This window comes from Suncus etruscus, chromosome 10 (assembly GCF_024139225.1).
Source record: "Suncus etruscus isolate mSunEtr1 chromosome 10, mSunEtr1.pri.cur, whole genome shotgun sequence".
NCBI lineage: Eukaryota > Metazoa > Chordata > Mammalia > Eulipotyphla > Soricidae > Suncus > Suncus etruscus.
This window is the reverse complement of record NC_064857.1, coordinates 50,402,581-50,419,572: the sequence shown is the minus strand read 5'-3', so window position 1 is coordinate 50,419,572 and position 16,992 is coordinate 50,402,581. Positions and strand designations below refer to the sequence as shown.

The following is a 16,992-nucleotide window of genomic DNA, read 5'->3' as shown; positions in this document are numbered from 1 at the left end:
CATGCGGCCAACTGGGACAAACCGGATTTGATCCCTGACATCCCATATGGTCCCCGAGCCTGCCAGGATTTCTGAGTATAGAGCGAGGAGTATCTCCTGAGTGTTGCTGCGTGTGGCCCAACCTCCCACTCCCCAAGGGTCATTTCTCCTGAGGTGCTCAGGGAACTAACTATATGGGGTGCAAGTGACCAAACCCAGATTGCCTCTGTGCAAAGTCACTTGCCTTACGATTGCACTGTTGCTCCAGCAGGAGGATTAAAACTTTAAATTTACCCTCTCTTTGCCCCTTTCTTGCTTCTCCATGACTCTCTCTCTCTCTCTCTCTCTCTGTCTCTCTCTCTCTCTCTCTCTCTCTCTCTCTCTCTCTCTCTCTCTCTCTCTCTCTCTCTCTCTCTCATTCACACACACACACACACACAGAGAGAATGCTTGTTGTATGTTGTGCTCTTTAGCTATAGTGCTCACACACTTGATTGTTATATACTTCTTGTTATGGCACTGGGGGTCCCAAAGAACACAGAACCACTGAGGATCACGTTTAAGTTGAGGCTTGTAAGCCAGGTGCTTGATTGCTAAACTATCCGGGCAATTTTACTTTTGATGTCAGGTAAACTAAGTGGAATTTTTAGCTTTTGTTTTGGGGCCACTCTGATTGGTACTCAGGGCTTAATCCTGGCTCTGTATCTCAGTATCACTCCTGGTAGTGCTCCTGGGGCATAGGGGACATATGTGGTTTTGCAGACTAAACTAAGTTGGCTGCATACATACCAGGTACCCCGTACTGTCTTTCTAGCTGAGCAAATAGAATTGTGAGTACTGTTTTTATTATATTTATATTACCCATGATTTGTTGGAATCATACATATATGTTCTAGTTTTTTAAGATTTTTATAGGGTAAAATTTTATCCTCAAGGTGTCAGGTAGTCCTAAAAACATTGTCTGGCTATGCAGGCTCAGGTGACGGCTGGTTGTACCCATAAGAGGTTTGTGTGGTATAGGGCTTGAATTCATTGCCTTGTATGTTATAGACATTTTCATTTTGTTACGCATTTGAGCTATCTCCTAGGCTCTTGAGCATTGTAAATAATTTTATAGACACATTTTGTGTGAATCTCTAGGTTTGAGCTTAATATTAAGCAAAAGCAATATATGTGCAGACTCATTTTTTGAGGGATTTATTCAGGTAAGCTTGTAGACAGCCTAGTCATTCTCCGAGGAAAGCAGCATTTCTGCCTCACCTCACACCTTTCTTTTTTGGTGGGGAGTAACACCCAGCAATACTCAGACATTATTCTGGGCTCTGAGCTCAGAAATAACTCCTGGCAGGCTTGGGGGACCTTATGGGATGCCGGATCTGGGTTGTCTGTGTGCAAGGCAAATGCTCTGCCAGCTGGGCTATTGCTCCAGCTGCCAGACTCACCCACGTTTTTAAGCTTAAAGTAAACCATATGTTTTGAAGTCTATCCTTATTAGATGTATTTTAGTTTCTTTTTAATTTCAAACAAGATAAAATTATTTACTTTGTTTTGAAATAATAGTTAATATCGCTGAATTCAGCTTTATAGACACACAAAGGATAATGTTGCTGGTTTAATTTATTTTAACTTAAGTACTTTATATATATATATGTTTATCTGATTTTTGGGGTCAAATTCAACAGTATTTAGGGATTTCTCCTGGCTTTGAACATAGGGATCATTCTTGGTGGTGCTCAAGGGACCATATGGGATAAAACGATCTCAAGTCAGTTGTATGCAATGTGAGTATGCGAGTGCCTTACTAATATTATCCCTCCAATTCTAATTATTTAAAATTTTATTCAGCTATCTTAAATCTGCTTACTTTATTTTCCACGAATTTTAATTGTTTTATACTATTGTTAATTATACTTTCTGTGTATACATTATTTCAGAACCACAATCATACTCAGGCAAGATTAGTGCCTATCCCTTGTACTCTCTCTAGTCCCTGGGGAGAAGTGTAAATGATAAATTTTTGGAGGACAGAGAAATGTAGGAATTAAGGCACATTCCTTGAATGCAATCAGTTCCAGTTTTGTCCCATGAGTACCACTGGGAGTGATTACTGAGTAAAGAGCGAGGAGTAAATTCTGAGCATCACTGGGAGTGGCCCAATCCCTCATCCTTCCTGTAAAAATAATCATTTACATCTCCTCTCCTTTCACTATTACCTATATATTGTTAGTTATCTGTTTAATTTAGAGGGTTAAACGCAATGTGTATTAAGAGTGATTCTTAGATACCAGTGCATTTACCCCTCACATTAAAAGAAAAAGTGAACATTTTAAATTCTATGCATGCTTATATCACTTTCTGTAAATTGATTTTACTCCTCACACTGTAGCCCATACTAAAATAAATTTCTGTCTATAAATCCCCCCATTTGGTTTTTGGGCCACACCAGGCAATGTAGGTTTCTCCTGGCTATGTTGGGGGGGACCATATTGGATGTCTGTTTCTTTTGTTGTTGTTGTTGTTGTTGTTGTTTTTGGGTCACACCTGGCGGTTCTCAGAGGTTACTCCTGGCTCTGTGCTCAGAAATTGCTCCTGGCAGGCCTCGGGAGACCATATGGGTGCTGGGATTCAAACCACCGACCATCCTGGATTGGCTGTGCAAGGCAAATGCCTTACTGCTTTGATATTGCTATTGCTGGATGCCTGGATGCCTGGTTTGAACCTAGGATGGTTACTTGGAACTGCCCACCTGCTGTACTACTGTTCTGGCCCTATAAGTCTCTTAATAGAGATGTTAATTCTAAAATACATATAAGCTTTTTTAACTAAACTTGGAGTAAAAAAACAATAGCATTGATGAAATTTGGCACATTGGACCTGATTGTAAACTATGTAAAATATGTAAAATAAAAACTATTGTTTTTATTTTGGGGGGGTGTGTATGTCTTTTGTTTTTTTAATCACGCCCGGAGGCACTCGGGCTACTCCTGGCTTTGTGCTCAGAAATCACTCCTGGTGGCCTTAACGGAATCATATGGAAATCTCTCTCTCTCTCTCTCTCTCTCTCTCTCTCTCTCTCTCTCTCTCTCTCTCTCTCTCTCTCTCTCTCCCTCCTCTCTTCCCCTCCCTTCTCTTCTCTTCTCTTCTCTTCTCTTCTCTTCTCTTCTCTTCTCTTCTCTTCTCTTCTCTTCTCTTCTCTTCTCTTCTCTTCTCTTCTCTTCTCTTCTCTTCTCTTCTCTTCTCTTCTCTTCTCTTCTCTTCTCTCTTCTCTCCTCCCCCCTCCTCCCTCTCTCTCTCTCTCTCTCTCTCTCTCTCTCTCTCTCTCCCTCCCTCCTCTCTTCCCCTCCCCTCCCCTCCCCTCCCCTCCCCTCCCCTCTCTTCTCTTCTCTCTTCTCTTCTCTTCTCTTCTCTTCTCTTCTCTTCTCTTCTCTTCTCTTCTCTTCTCTTCTCTTCTCTTCTCTTCTCTTCTCTTCTCTTCTCTTCTCTTCTCTTCTCTCTTCTCTCCTCCCCCCTCCTGTCTCCCCCTCTTTTTTCCCCCCTTCTCTCTCTTCATCTCTTTCACCTTTTCCCTCCCCATCTTTTTTATTGATACTGCAGGAATACTCATGAATATCTCTTTCTATTCTCTCTTGTTCACATTGATCATTTTCAGTTATCATTGTCATAGCAGTGTCTCTGCCTTTACTTTTTCTTTGTTTATTTTTTGTTTTGTTTTATTCTGTTTTTTTTTTTGGGGGGGGGGGTCACACCTGCAGCGCTCAGGACTTATTCCTGGCTCTTCGCTCAGAAATCGCCTCTGACAGGCTCAGGAGTCCATATGGAATACCAGGATTCGATCCACCATCCTTCTGCATGCAAGGCAAATGCCCTACCTCCATGCTAATTCTGTGGCCCCTACTTTTTCTTATTTTTTTCCCCTCTTTGTGTTTTTGTTTTGGGGCCACACCTTAACTTTGCTCATGATTTAGTCCTGGCCTCCTTCTCAGATAGGGATGGTGGTGCTCAGGGGACTTAATGAGGTGTCAGTGATCTAATTGCCAGGGAAGACTGTGCAAAATCAGCACCCTACCCTTGTACTCTCTCTCCAGCCCCTATTATCATAATTTTAAAAGAAAAATTAGAAGTGCTTTATATATTTAGAAAGTAATCAAGATATGTATTACCATAGAACATAGGAAATTATAGTAATAAAAATATGAAATCTATAACTTAGTGTTTGTTCTTTGTTTTAGGCACTAAGTATGCAGTCATCTCCAAATGGACAGTTTGTAGTACCAAGTGACATTCAGTTGAAATGCAACTATTGCAAAAATTCCTTTTGTTCAAAGCCAGAAATTCTGGAATGGGAGGCAAGTTTTATATGACATTACTATTACCTTGATGTTTAAATAAATGTCTAGAAAAAATATGTTTTCCTTTTATCTTGCTAAAGGCTAACCTTTTATTTTGATTTCTGGGTCATACCTGGCAGTGCTCAGGAGTCACTCCTGGTGGTTCCCTGGGACCACCCTGGGTCAGCTCTCTGCAAGGCAAATATCCTATTTGTTGTCTGGCCCCAAAGCTAACTTTTTAGGTTTTGTGGTGATCATAGTATTTACTTCCTTATTTTTGCTCTGTTCTGCAGAAGATTGTGTTCTATAATATCTTATATGACTTATTACCTGTAAGAATTGGAATCTGTCATTTATTATGTGCCATTCGATATGTTTAATTGCATTTAATAAGTATCCTAATAGAATTTTTATTTTCTATCTTGTTACTTCTAACTAGTGGATATTCATTTACTTTGCCAAGTTATTTTATCATTAGCATAACATTGATTAATATTTGCTTACATCAGAAGGCAGTAAGGGAAGGCATAATAAATGGAATGCCCTAATTTCCCATTTCTTTTTTGAGCAGTATTGGTCATTCTTTTTGCCTTTTTCAAGGCCATGAAGTATGTAACAAAGTGGTGTGCAAGATATATTGAATTGCTCTTTAGCCAAAATGTTAGTAAATGGTTGTTGAGTCAGAAAATTAATACCCAGAATTAGACTTCATGATTTCTATAAAGTATCATAGTCAGCATTCCTCTGAATCTGATCTAGAATTCAGAGAGTGACTGTTGTTGTTGACCATTGTTTTCTTATTCCTATTTGCTTATAAATTATATGCCAATAAAGGACCAACTTTTACTGTGGATTGTTTTTGCTATTTGAGTTTTTTTCTATAGATCCCATCACTTTCCTTACTTTTTCTTTTGATGTATTTGCTAATTGTTAAGTCAAGTCTGATTTTAATAACAATCAAGGGGAAATACTATACCTCCCCAGAAATTTTAACAAGTTCATGTTTTGCTGGTTTGCTTCTTTTTTTTTTTCCAATCTTATTTTTAATCTTATTTTTTGAGGGGTCCCACCTGGCTGTGCTCAGGGGTTACTCTTGGCTCTGCGTTTGAAGTTGCTCCTGGCAGGTTAGGGGGATCATACGGGATCCTGGGAATCAAACTCAGGTTTGTCCTGGGTCAGCTGTGTGCAAGGCGAACTCCCTACCGCTGTGCTCTCTCTTGGCCCCTGTTTGCTTTTTTAAAATGTAGCTATGGCTGTTGTAGATTTGAGGCTAGGAGAAATATTATTAACCTTGGTTCATGCAAGAGAGCTAAAAACAATGGAACTAGTTACATTTATGTTGAGACAGGAATATGACTGATCCCATATGAATATATTCAAAATAATGTTTTTAGTGGAAATGTTATTAATATTGGGATTGATATCTTTTTGTAGCTTAGCGTTCTCTAGATTTATTTTAATGATCCTTTTATTAGTCTTTCTTTTGGGGGAGGGTTTGGTCAATCCTGATATGGTGCTCAGGGGTTACTCCTGGTTCTGTGCTCAGAAATTGCTTCTGGCAGGCACAGGGGACCATATGATATGTCGGATTTTGAACCATCGTCCGTCTTTTTTTTTTTTTTTTTTGGATTTTGGGCCACACCCGGTGACGCTCAGGGGTTACTCCTGGCTTGGGGGACCATATGGGACGCTGGGGATCGAACCGCGGTCCGTCCAAGGATAGCGCAGACAAGGCAGGCACCTTACCTCTAGTGCCATCGCCCGGCTCCCCATCGTCCGTCTTGAATTGGCTGCATGCATTCGGCTGCTATGCTATCTCTCCGACCCTCCTTTTAACCAAGTAGAGTTAAAATAGTTAAAATAGGGCCAGAGCGATGTCACAAGCGGTAGGGCATTTGCCTTGCATGTGCTAACCTACGACCTTCCTCAGTTCAATCCCCCAGCGTCCCATATGGTCCCCCAAGGCAGGAGCGATTTCTGAGCACATAGCTAGGAGTAACCCCTGTTTTTTGGCCCAAAAACAAAAAGAAAAGTTAAAATAGTTAATAGTATTGAGTTTTGTTGCATAATTTAAGTTTAGCAGGAAATTAAACAGGTTTTATCAGCCTATAGCATATAGTTGAGGTTTATATAATTTTGTAGGTAATGATTTAATTTTTTGTTTATTTTTTTAATGTGGCTTGTTTCTTAATCTTGTTCTTGAGATGCTTTTATACTTACCAAGGATCCCACTTTGCATTTAGAATAAAGTACATCAATTCTGTAGCAAAACATGTTCAGATGACTATAAGAAGTTACACTGTATAGTTACATATTGTGAATACTGCCAAGAAGAGAAGACTCTTCATGAAACAGTAAATTTCTCTGGAGTTAAGAGACCTTTCTGTAGTGAAGGCAAGTATTCTCATTGTTGTTCCTAACTTTTGTTATTGTTATTTTTTTGCCATACTATTTAAATATACATAAACGCATAAATAAAAAATATATGTTCAAACAGTCCTATAAATTTTAGTATAGCAGATAATAACAAAAGTTTCTTTTTGCGGGGCCGGAGAGATAGCATGGAGGTAAGGCTTTTACCTTGCATGCAGAAGCTCGGTGGTTCAAATCTTGGCATCCCATATGGTCCCTGAGCCTGCCAGGAGTAACCCTGAGCGCTGCCAGGTGTGACCCAAAAACAAAAACAAAAACAACAAAGTTTCTTTTGCCATGAGTTGTTTATTATAAATATGTAAATCTCTGATCCTCAAGTTGTTTTATCTCTAAAAAATTTGGTAGCTTGTTTTTTCTCTTACAAGCAAATATGAGATCTATTTTGATCAAAGTACTATTATACCATCTAATTTCTAAACATAAAAATTTGTGGCCTGGGGCCGGGCGGTGGCGCTAAAGGTAAGGTGCTTGCCTTGCCTGCGCTAGCCTTGGACGGACCATGGTTCGATCCCCTGGTGTCCCATATGGTCCCCCAAGCCAGGAGCAACTTCTGAGCACATAGCCAGGAGTAACCCCTGAGCATTACCGGGTGTGGCCCAAAAATCAAAAAAAAAAAAAATTGTGGCCTGAAAGTTGACTTTTTGACTGGATTAGAATACCTCCAACCCTAGTGTCTAATTTACTGTCCAGCTTGCTAAGGCTTTTAATTGACCCAAAAGGAAAATCATGGACCATTACTACAAATTAAGATCTTTCATTTGGGATGCCAGACTCTAGGCATCAGAGTATATAAGCATGGATTCCAATTCTTTTTTTTATTTAACCACCTGTGCGGGCTTACTTCTGACTCTATGCTGTGTTAACTCCTGGCAGGGCTTGGGGGTTGGGGGGACCATATTTCCAAGACTGGGGATTGAGCCTAGTGCAAGGTAAGTACCCTAATCCTAATCAAGGTTGTAGTTAGGAATTTGGAACTTCTGTTATTATTTAAAAATACTTCTGTTGTAAGTTAGCTTTTGCTTTTTATTCTTTAAATTTATCCATTGAATTCCAGAACTTCCCTTCCTTTCTCCCTCCCTTCCTTCTTTCCTCACCTTCCTTCCCATTATTTTTTTTGGGGGGCTACACACAGTAGTGCTCAGGGGTTACTTTTACCCTGTCAGCCAGGAATTACTCCTGGTGGTGCTCAGGGTACCATATGGAATGTTGAGAATCAAACCTTGGTCAGCTATGTGCAAGGCAAATGTCCTACCCACTGTACTGTGGTGCCAGCCCCCATCCCACTTTCTTTTTTTCATTTTTTAACCTTATTTGTTGATTAATTGATTGATTGGTTGTTGGTCCACATCCAGTGGTGCTCAGGAGTTCCTCCTGGCTCTGTATTCAGAAATTGCCCCTGGTGATCCCTGAGCATAAGAGTCAGGAGTAAGCCATAACCACTGCTGGGAGTACCCTCACTCCCCCCAAATAAAAAAATAGTTTTATTTCCCTGAAATAGTTTTACTTCCCTGAAACTTTCTGTTAGATTAGACAGTTAAGGCTAGATAATTAGATTAAAACACCTGTTTAGTTGAATATATCTGTAAGATTTTTTGTTTGTTTTTTCGGGCCATACCCGTTTGATGCTGAGGGGTTACTCCTGGTTAAGCACTCAGAAATTGCCCCTGGCTTGGGGGAACCGTATCGGACGCCAGGGGATCGAACTGCGATTCTTCCTTGGCTAGTGCTTGCAAGGCAGACACCTTACCTCTAGTGCCACCTCGCCGGCCCCCTGTAAGATTTTTTTTAAGATTAGTTTCAATAGTTTAAATTGCTTGATTTTTTGTGGATTTGTAGACATTTATAAAAATAACTGACTTGAATATCACTGTGTAAGATTTGTAATTCACTTTGGCCACAATAAAAAAAATAAAAACAAAACAAAATAACTGACTCGACCTATAACATTTTTCTTAGATCAAAAATTAATTTAAAAAATTTTAAAGGGGTTCTGAGGCAGTGGCACAGTAATAAGGCATTTGCCTTGCACGCAGCTAACCTAGGACAGACCGCGATTCGATCACCTGGTGTCCCATATGGTCCCCCAAGGCAGAAGTGATTTCTGAGTGCATAGCCAGCAGTAACCCCTGAGCATCACCAGATACAGCCCTCAAAAAAGCAAAACAACAACAAACCTTTAAATGGCGGGGGTGTCAGTGAGAACACTTTGGTTGACCCGGGATAGACCTGGGTTCTATTCCTGCCGTCCCATATGGTCCCCTGAGCCTGCCAGGAGCTATTTCTGAGCACAGAGCCAGGAGTAACCCCTGAGTGCTGCCAGGTGTGGCCCAAAATCAAACAAACACACACACACACACACACACACACACACACACACACACACACACACACACACACACACACACACACACACAATTTTTTTAAATGGTAAAACTTTGTTTTTCAGGTTGCAAATTGTTATACAAACAAGATTTTGCAAGACGTTTAGGATTGAGATGTGTTACTTGCAATTATTGTTCTCAGCTTTGTAAGAAAGGAGCAACAAAAGAACTCGATGGTGTTGTAAGAGATTTCTGTAGTGAAGACTGCTGTAAAAAATTTCAGGATTGGTACTATAAGGCAAGTAACTCAATTTTTATTACAACAACTATTTTAACTAGGCTGAAGTATAGTTATTACTATTACAAATTGTCTGTTTAAAATGTCAGCACATTAGGCCTAGTTCAGCTTTCATTTACTGATTTTATAATCAGTATAATATATATTATGATATAATATATATGATGTTATATAATTATATAATATGATATATCAGTATAATATAATATATTTTTATAATGCCAATTTGTTCTTTATAATTTATGGTAACATACTTGACCATAACTTAGAACTAGAGGTAACTTTTTGAGCAGTAGTTCATAACAAAGCTGATAATTATCTAAATTTCATTATATTTCACTGAAGACATGTTCTTCTTGACTATAAAGGTTGAACATTAGCAGATAACTTTTAGTTACGACACTGATTTTTTTTTCCTTTTGAATTATGGTTTATTGGAAAATACTAGATTTTTCAAATTTACTGTATGAGATTGTGAATTAACGTTTGTATGTCTTATTAAAATTTACCTTTGAGGACCAGAGAGATAGCACAGTGGGCAGGGTATTTGCACTGCATATTGGTTGACACGGGCTAGATTCCCAGTATTGCCTGTGGTCTCCCAAGCCTGCCAGGAGTAATTTTTTTTTGGGGGGGTCATACCTAGCAGTGCTCAGATTACTCTTGGCTCTACTCTCAGAAATCACTCCTGGCAGGCTTAGGGGACCATATGGGATGCCGGGATTCAAACCACCGACCTTCTGCATGCTATCTCTTCAGCCCTGCCAGGAGTAATTTTTATGAGGGTAGAGCCAGCAGAAGTGCCGAAGTGCTGCTGGGTTGGACCCAAAATTAGTAACAGTAATGATAAAAAACAAAAAAATCTACTTCTAAAGATGAATCCCTTTTGTTTTGTTGTACTGTTTTTGTTTTAGATACAAAAATAAAAAGGATCAAGAATATAGTTCAAAACATTGGAGCATGAACTTTTTCATGTAGATGCTCCATATTCCTTATATCATGGTCTGTCACTCTTGCTACAGCACCACCACATGTGGCCTTCTCAGTCCCTGATTTTAGTATAAAAAAGTAATTTCCTTGCTAAAGCATCTTTATGGATGTAGTTCTAAAGTAAGTCTCTAGTCTGTAAGATAGACATCATAATTTAAAACTTATGAAATACTATTAAAGAAATAAAAAGATGTACAAAGAAGCTAACAGAAATGGTAGCTGGAAATATGTAGGTAATTCTTTTAGTGAAGTGATAGTGTTAAAAATGATGCAGCTAGAATTGTAGGAATTCTTTGTTTAGTTTTTGATTGAATTTTAGAGTAACACAGTGATTAACACTTTAACTTTATTTTATTTTATTTATTTTTTGGTTTTTGGGCCACACCCGGCATTGCTCAGGGGTTACTCCTGGCTGTCTGCTCAGAAATAGCTCCTGGCAGGCACGGGGTACCATATGGGCGACCATATGGGACACCGGGATTCGAACCAACCACCTTTGGTCCTGGATCGGCTGCTTGCAAGGCAAACGCCGCTGTGCTATCTTTCCGGATCGATTCCTGGTGTCCCATATATATGGTCCCCCGTGCCTGCCAGGAGCTATTTCTGAGCAGACAGCCAGGAGTAACCCCTGAGCACCACCGGGTGTGACCCAAAAACCAAAAAAAAAAAAAAAAAAAAAAAAAAAGATGAGTATAATAAGTTTTATCTAAGACATTTTTGGGATGAGATATGGTAACATTAGCTAATAGTCATAACTTTAAATCTTTATTCATTTAGCACTTATTCAGCAGGAGAACTAACCTGACCCGAAGGAAAAAAATAAAGCCTGTGCTCTAACTTTGGGGTATGTTCACTATCTAAGGCTTGTTTACCAACACAACTAGTTGTTAATATTACACTAAGGGGGAATTCTGACATAGTATTTGTAGGACTCCTGTAGATATAAATTGATATTCTAGCCCCTCCCCCATAATATTCTCAAATACTTAGGACAAAGAGGAAAAACTATATATATATATTTATCTACATATAAAACCATGTACTAAAAACTCTTTTATCAAAATTTCTAGGGTGTGGGGCCAGAGCGGTGGCGCAAATAGTTGGTGTCTGCCTTGCCCGTGCTAGTCTAACCACGGTTTGATCCCCCGGCGTCCCATCTGGTCCCCCAAGCCAGGATCGATTTCTGAGCGCATAGCCAGGAGTAAACCCTGAGCGTCACTGGGTGTGGCCCAAAAACCAAAAATAAATAAATAAATAAATAAATAAATAAATAAATAAATAAATAAATAAGTAAGTAAGTAAGTAAGTAAGTAAATAAAATTCTAGGTTGTTAAAATGTAATGGAGTTTGGGAGATAGTTCAAAGGGTTGGTTCTCCTTTTTTTGCTTTTGAGAGCCTTAGTTTTTATTCCTGTCTCAAAATGAACTGGTTCCTTGAGCAGTGCTAGTGATGATTCCTCAAGCACTGCCAGAAATGGCATTAAAAAAACTTGAATAGTGGCTGGAGAGATACCATGGAGGAGAGGCATTTGCCCTTGCATGCAGAAGGACGGTGGTTCGAATCCCGACATTTCATACGGTCCCCAAGGCTGCCAGGAACGATTTCTGAGCATAGAGCCAGGAGTAACCCCTGAGTGCTGCTGGGTGTGGTGCTTCTCTCCCCCCCCCCCCAATAAAAAAGGAAAGAAAAAACTTGAATAAAAATTAGCCAAAGTATGACCAGCATGTAGGGTGTTCACCTTGCTGCTGGCCCATGTTTTATCCCTGGCATTTTGAATGGTTCTCAGAGCTCAACAGGAATAATTCCTGAGTGCAGAGCCAGGAGTGACCCTTGAGCACTGCTAGTGGAGCCCTCCCCCCCTCCCAAAAGCCAAAACGTGTCAAAGAGATGGTACAGAGATACTGCACTTGTCTTGCATTGGGCTTACCTTCATTAAATTCAGGCAGCACAGGTGAGCTCCCAAGAAGTGTCAAAAATGATCCTTAGAGCCAAGAGGATGTATAGATCTCAACTGGTTGTGACTCAAATCTTTCCCCGCCTCTCCAAAGTGTAAAAAATTACAGCAAGTTTTCTAGCTCAGAAACTTAAATATCAAAACAACTAATTTTGGATTATCTTATTTCTTTGGCCACTCATTGATCAAGACATTAAGAAATATTGAAAATGGCATTAGTTTTCTGGGGAAATGGGAATCTGAGAAATAATAATCAATCCATAAATTATTGGTTTATCAGGATTTGAGGGTAATATAGTGGATAGGACACTTGTCTTGCAAACTGTCAGCTGAGTTTGCACCCCATATGATCCCTCAAGCCTGCCAGGATTAATCCCTGAGCACAGATCTAGGAGTAAACCCTGAATACAGCTGGATATTGCCCAAACAACTCAATCCCCCTCAATTAGTAATTCACTATCATACAGTGTAACTTTATATGAATAGTTGTTGGTTTTAGAATGTGTATTAAGTTGTAGCCCAGTTTATGCTAATTATTTTTCAACAAGCTAGTGAAAATTTTTATCTTAAAAGAGCACAGTGAGTAGGGCATCTGCACACGACTGACCTGGGTTTGATCATCAGTATACCGTATATATGTTACCTGAACCTGCTAAGAGTGATTTTGAGCTTACTAGATCCAGGAGTAACCCCTGAGCACTGCCAGGTCTGGGCCAAAAACAGAAACTAAGACAAAATAAATCCTTACACTTAAAATATTGAGTTGAAATTCTCGCTAAGATTAATTATTTATACCCAAAAACCAAAAACCAAAAAAAAAAAAGATTAATTATTTATTAAAGTGCTATAAAATTGTGATATTAAACAGGAAACAAAGCTATTTCAAATAATATCTATAAATTTGATGTCACAGGAGCTTAAAAAATTTCAGGTTGGATCTGGAGCGATAGCAGTGGGTAGTGTGTATTTGCTTCGTTATTAAGCAACTTGGGTTATATCGTCTTCCATTTTGGTCCCCTGAGCTCACCAGGAGTGATTCCTGCATGTAGAGCCAGGCATAACCTAAGCACTGCTGGATGGGCCCCCAACATCACCATCTGTACCACACCTAGCACTACACCCTTAGCCACTAAAAAAGGAAAAATTCAGGCCCTATACTTCAAATTGAGTATCTGTTGAATTTGGCATTTTTTATATCATTAATCCGAAATTTTTAGTGTAATAAGACTGGAATTCTTGAATAACAACATTGCCTTCAAAACTTTTGATACTAAAATATTTTTTATCAATTTAGTTCAAGAGTACTCACGTTTTGGGAGTTATTCTGTTAATGTAAATGCTATTTTCCTTGTGGTAGGTATAGAAAGAGATTGTCTATTAAGTACATTTTTAAATTTATTATGCATGAAATATTGTTGCCCATGGTTTATGTTGGAATTATGTTGTTTTTCTAATCAGGCACTCTTTTCATTCTCTTAATATTTTTAGCACTCACTGATAAGAGATATTTTTAAATACATGTCTGACTTAAAATGTCTTAGTTCCAAATTCCTGATACTTCCCAGTTTTTTTTAAGGCTGCAAGATGCGACTGTTGTAAATCTCAAGGAACTCTTAAAGAGAGAGTGCAGTGGCGTGGGGAAATGAAACATTTCTGTGATCAACACTGCTTACTACGTTTCTACTGTCAGCAAAATGAGCCTAATATGACAACTCAGAAAGGACCTGAAAACTTACATTATGGTATGTAATAGTTTTGATAGCCTTTAGTTTCTTAGTTATGAATTTGTAGTAAAATAATAATAATAATAATAATAATAATAATAATGAATAGTTGATTGTGCCATTAGTTCAATAGCAGTATAAAATTTCATTTCTTTAGGTGGAAATGACATCTATGTTTTTTTCTATAAATGCCTTGCCATTTATTAAAAAATAAAACAACCTTTTTTAAAATTTAATGCTAAAGTTAAAGTGTCTATTTGACATGGAAAAGTCAAAATTACAAAAAATTCTGAAAACATTTTATCTACTCATCGTGTGGTCAGCAATTTTAAATGAAAATCATCTTTAGTAATTTGTACTTGAGTAGGCTGGGATGAATATGAATACCTCTTTATAATTGAGACTTGAATTAAGTTTCAGTACATTAGTATTTCCACTTTCTTCAAGAGTATCTTTCTGTGGTGAATAATGGAGATAATTTACCTTATTTAGTTCTGTTTCATACTCTAGTTTTATATTTTTTTACTTAAGATAACTTGATTCATTTTTTAAAAAAATATCCACTTTAAAATATAAGAATTTAATGAGTAATTAAAAAAGAAAAATTTGAAGAGAGTGATTTGTCTTACTGTTTGTTTTTATTTAGATCAGGGTTGTCAGACGTCCCGAACCAAAATAACAGTAAGTATTATTTAAAGGTTAAGTAATGATTTTTAGAATGTGGGAATAAAACAATAACTAATGGTTCTTTATTTTTGTGCAGGTAGTATTTAGCTGAATTACCATATATTAACACAGGTAATCCTGTTCATGCTGAGGAATAGGAATATTCTGAGTGAATGTTCCCAATTATAGAATAAATGCATCATATAAAATGTAGCTGAATGTTGAATGATAAAGACATGCTGTATACAATTACAAGTATAAAGTGGTTTTGAAAGAAACAGGCTTTATGTTTATATAAAAGGAACCTGATATTGTATTTTCTTTTACAACAAATAATTCCGTTATTGTAACAAATTATGTGGTGACTTAACTACCCCAAGTATATAAAAATTGACTGTTAGGGCTGGGGCTATAGTAAAGCAGATATGGTGCATGCTTTGCATGGGTTCAGACAGGTAGAGTGCTTGCGTTGCTGCCAACCTAGTTTTTTAATTCCTTGGCATCCAATATTGTTCTCCCAGCCCACTATGAGTGAACCTTGAGTGTATAGCCAAGAGTAAGCCCTGAGCACCATGGGGTATGGTCAAACGAAACAAAAACAACCAAAAATGAACGAAGAAAACTTTTAGTATTTTATTCTTTATTTTTTATCCATATCTATAGATAGTATGAGAGACTAAGTAATAACAATCTGATTCTGTTATTATTTTATTACTTTTTTTGCATCTTTGTTCTTTGTTAATGCCATACATAAATTGTATACCACTAGAGGGAGCTAGCATCAAATAGCCATTATATCTGTAAGAGCTAACAGTATTGCCTTTGTACTTAAAAAATAAGAACTATCCTTTCCTATATGAAAAACGGCTAATAGTATCCTTTGAAGATAACATGGATTTGTAGAATGAATTCTTCTGTTTTGCCAGTAGTTAGTATATATTCGTATTGATTCTTTTAGATTGTATTTATAGTGTAAACTTTGTAGTAGTTTAATTTGGCTCTATTCTTCCATTTTTGTATGTTTTCTTCTTCAGGGCCAAGAAGTCAGATACTTATTAGAATCAAGAATCAACAAAAAATAATAAGGCAAAAATAAAGGTTTTTTTTCTTTGCTTCCCTTAAGGGTTCAGCACCGCCCCCTTCTCCAACACCTAACAAAGAGATGAAGAACAAAGCAGTTCTTTGCAAACCTTTAACAATGACAAAAGCTACTTACTGTAAACCTCACATGCAGACAAAATCTTGTCAGACAGGTAACAGGAAAATTGGAATTATGTACTTTCCTAGACTTTAGGCCTAGAATTAAATTTCGGGGGGGGGGATTTGGGGTGGAGAAATGGGGTTGGTAAAAAGATAATATAGCAGTACAGTGGGTAGGTGTTTGCCTTGTGTATGGCAGACCCAGGTTCAATCCCTAACATCCCATATGGAGCCATAAACACTGCTAGACGTGGCTTATTCCCCACAAGAGACATAGCTTAGGGACAAGGCACTTGTATGTGGTCAACCTCAATTTTTATGGTTGCTTGGGCACTACCAAGAGTGGTCCTTCATTTTGTGTGTGTGTGTGTGTGTGTGTGTGTTATGCATTACATATATATTTTTATTTTTATTTATTTTTTGGTTTTTGGGTCACATCCGGCACTACCAAGAGTGGTCCTTCATTTTGTGTGTGTGTGTGTGATGCATTACATATATATTTTTATTTTTATTTATTTTTTGGTTTTTGGGTCACATCTGGCAGCACTTATGAGCTCTTTCTGGCTCTATGCTCAGAAATTGCTCCTGGGGTCGGCGAGGTGGCGCTAGAGGTAAGGTGTCTGCCTTGCAAGCGCTAGCCAAGGAAGGAACGCAGTTCGATCCCCCGGAGTCCCATATGGTCCCCCCCCCCCCAAGCCAGGGGCAATTTCTGACTGCTTAGCCAGGAGTAACTCCTGAGCATCAAATGGGTGTGGCCCGAAAAACCAAAAAAAGAAAGTGCTCCTGGCAGGCTCGAGGGACCATATGGGATACCGGGATTCGAATCACTGTTCTTCTGCATGCAAGGCAAACGCTGTACCTCCATGCTATGTCTCTGGCCCCATATTTATTTGTATTTATTTATTTTTGTTTTTTTTGGGTCACACCCAGCCGTGCTCAGGAATTACTCCTGGCTCTGTGCTCAGAAATTGCTTCTGGCAGGCTTGGGGGAACCATATGAGATGCTGGGGTTCGAACTGCTTACCTTCTGCATGTAAGGCAAACACCTTACCTCCATGCTATCTCTTATATATCATTATAATGGGGCTGGAGAGATAGC

At 38.5% G+C, this 16,992-nt stretch overlaps 1 protein-coding gene across 1 annotated transcript in view; it reads left to right on the top strand.

Moving 5' to 3' along the window:
* Window positions 1–16,992, top strand: part of ZMYM2 (zinc finger MYM-type containing 2) — a 106,826-nt gene that overhangs the window by 66,276 nt on the left and 23,558 nt on the right. The window contains exons 10-15 of the mRNA XM_049782604.1: window positions 4,209–4,325; window positions 6,551–6,701; window positions 9,187–9,359; window positions 13,880–14,045; window positions 14,674–14,708; window positions 15,817–15,946. Coding sequence (XP_049638561.1) covers window positions 4,209–4,325; window positions 6,551–6,701; window positions 9,187–9,359; window positions 13,880–14,045; window positions 14,674–14,708; window positions 15,817–15,946 — 772 coding nt within the window. The remainder of the gene's footprint in view (window positions 1–4,208; window positions 4,326–6,550; window positions 6,702–9,186; window positions 9,360–13,879; window positions 14,046–14,673; window positions 14,709–15,816; window positions 15,947–16,992) is intronic.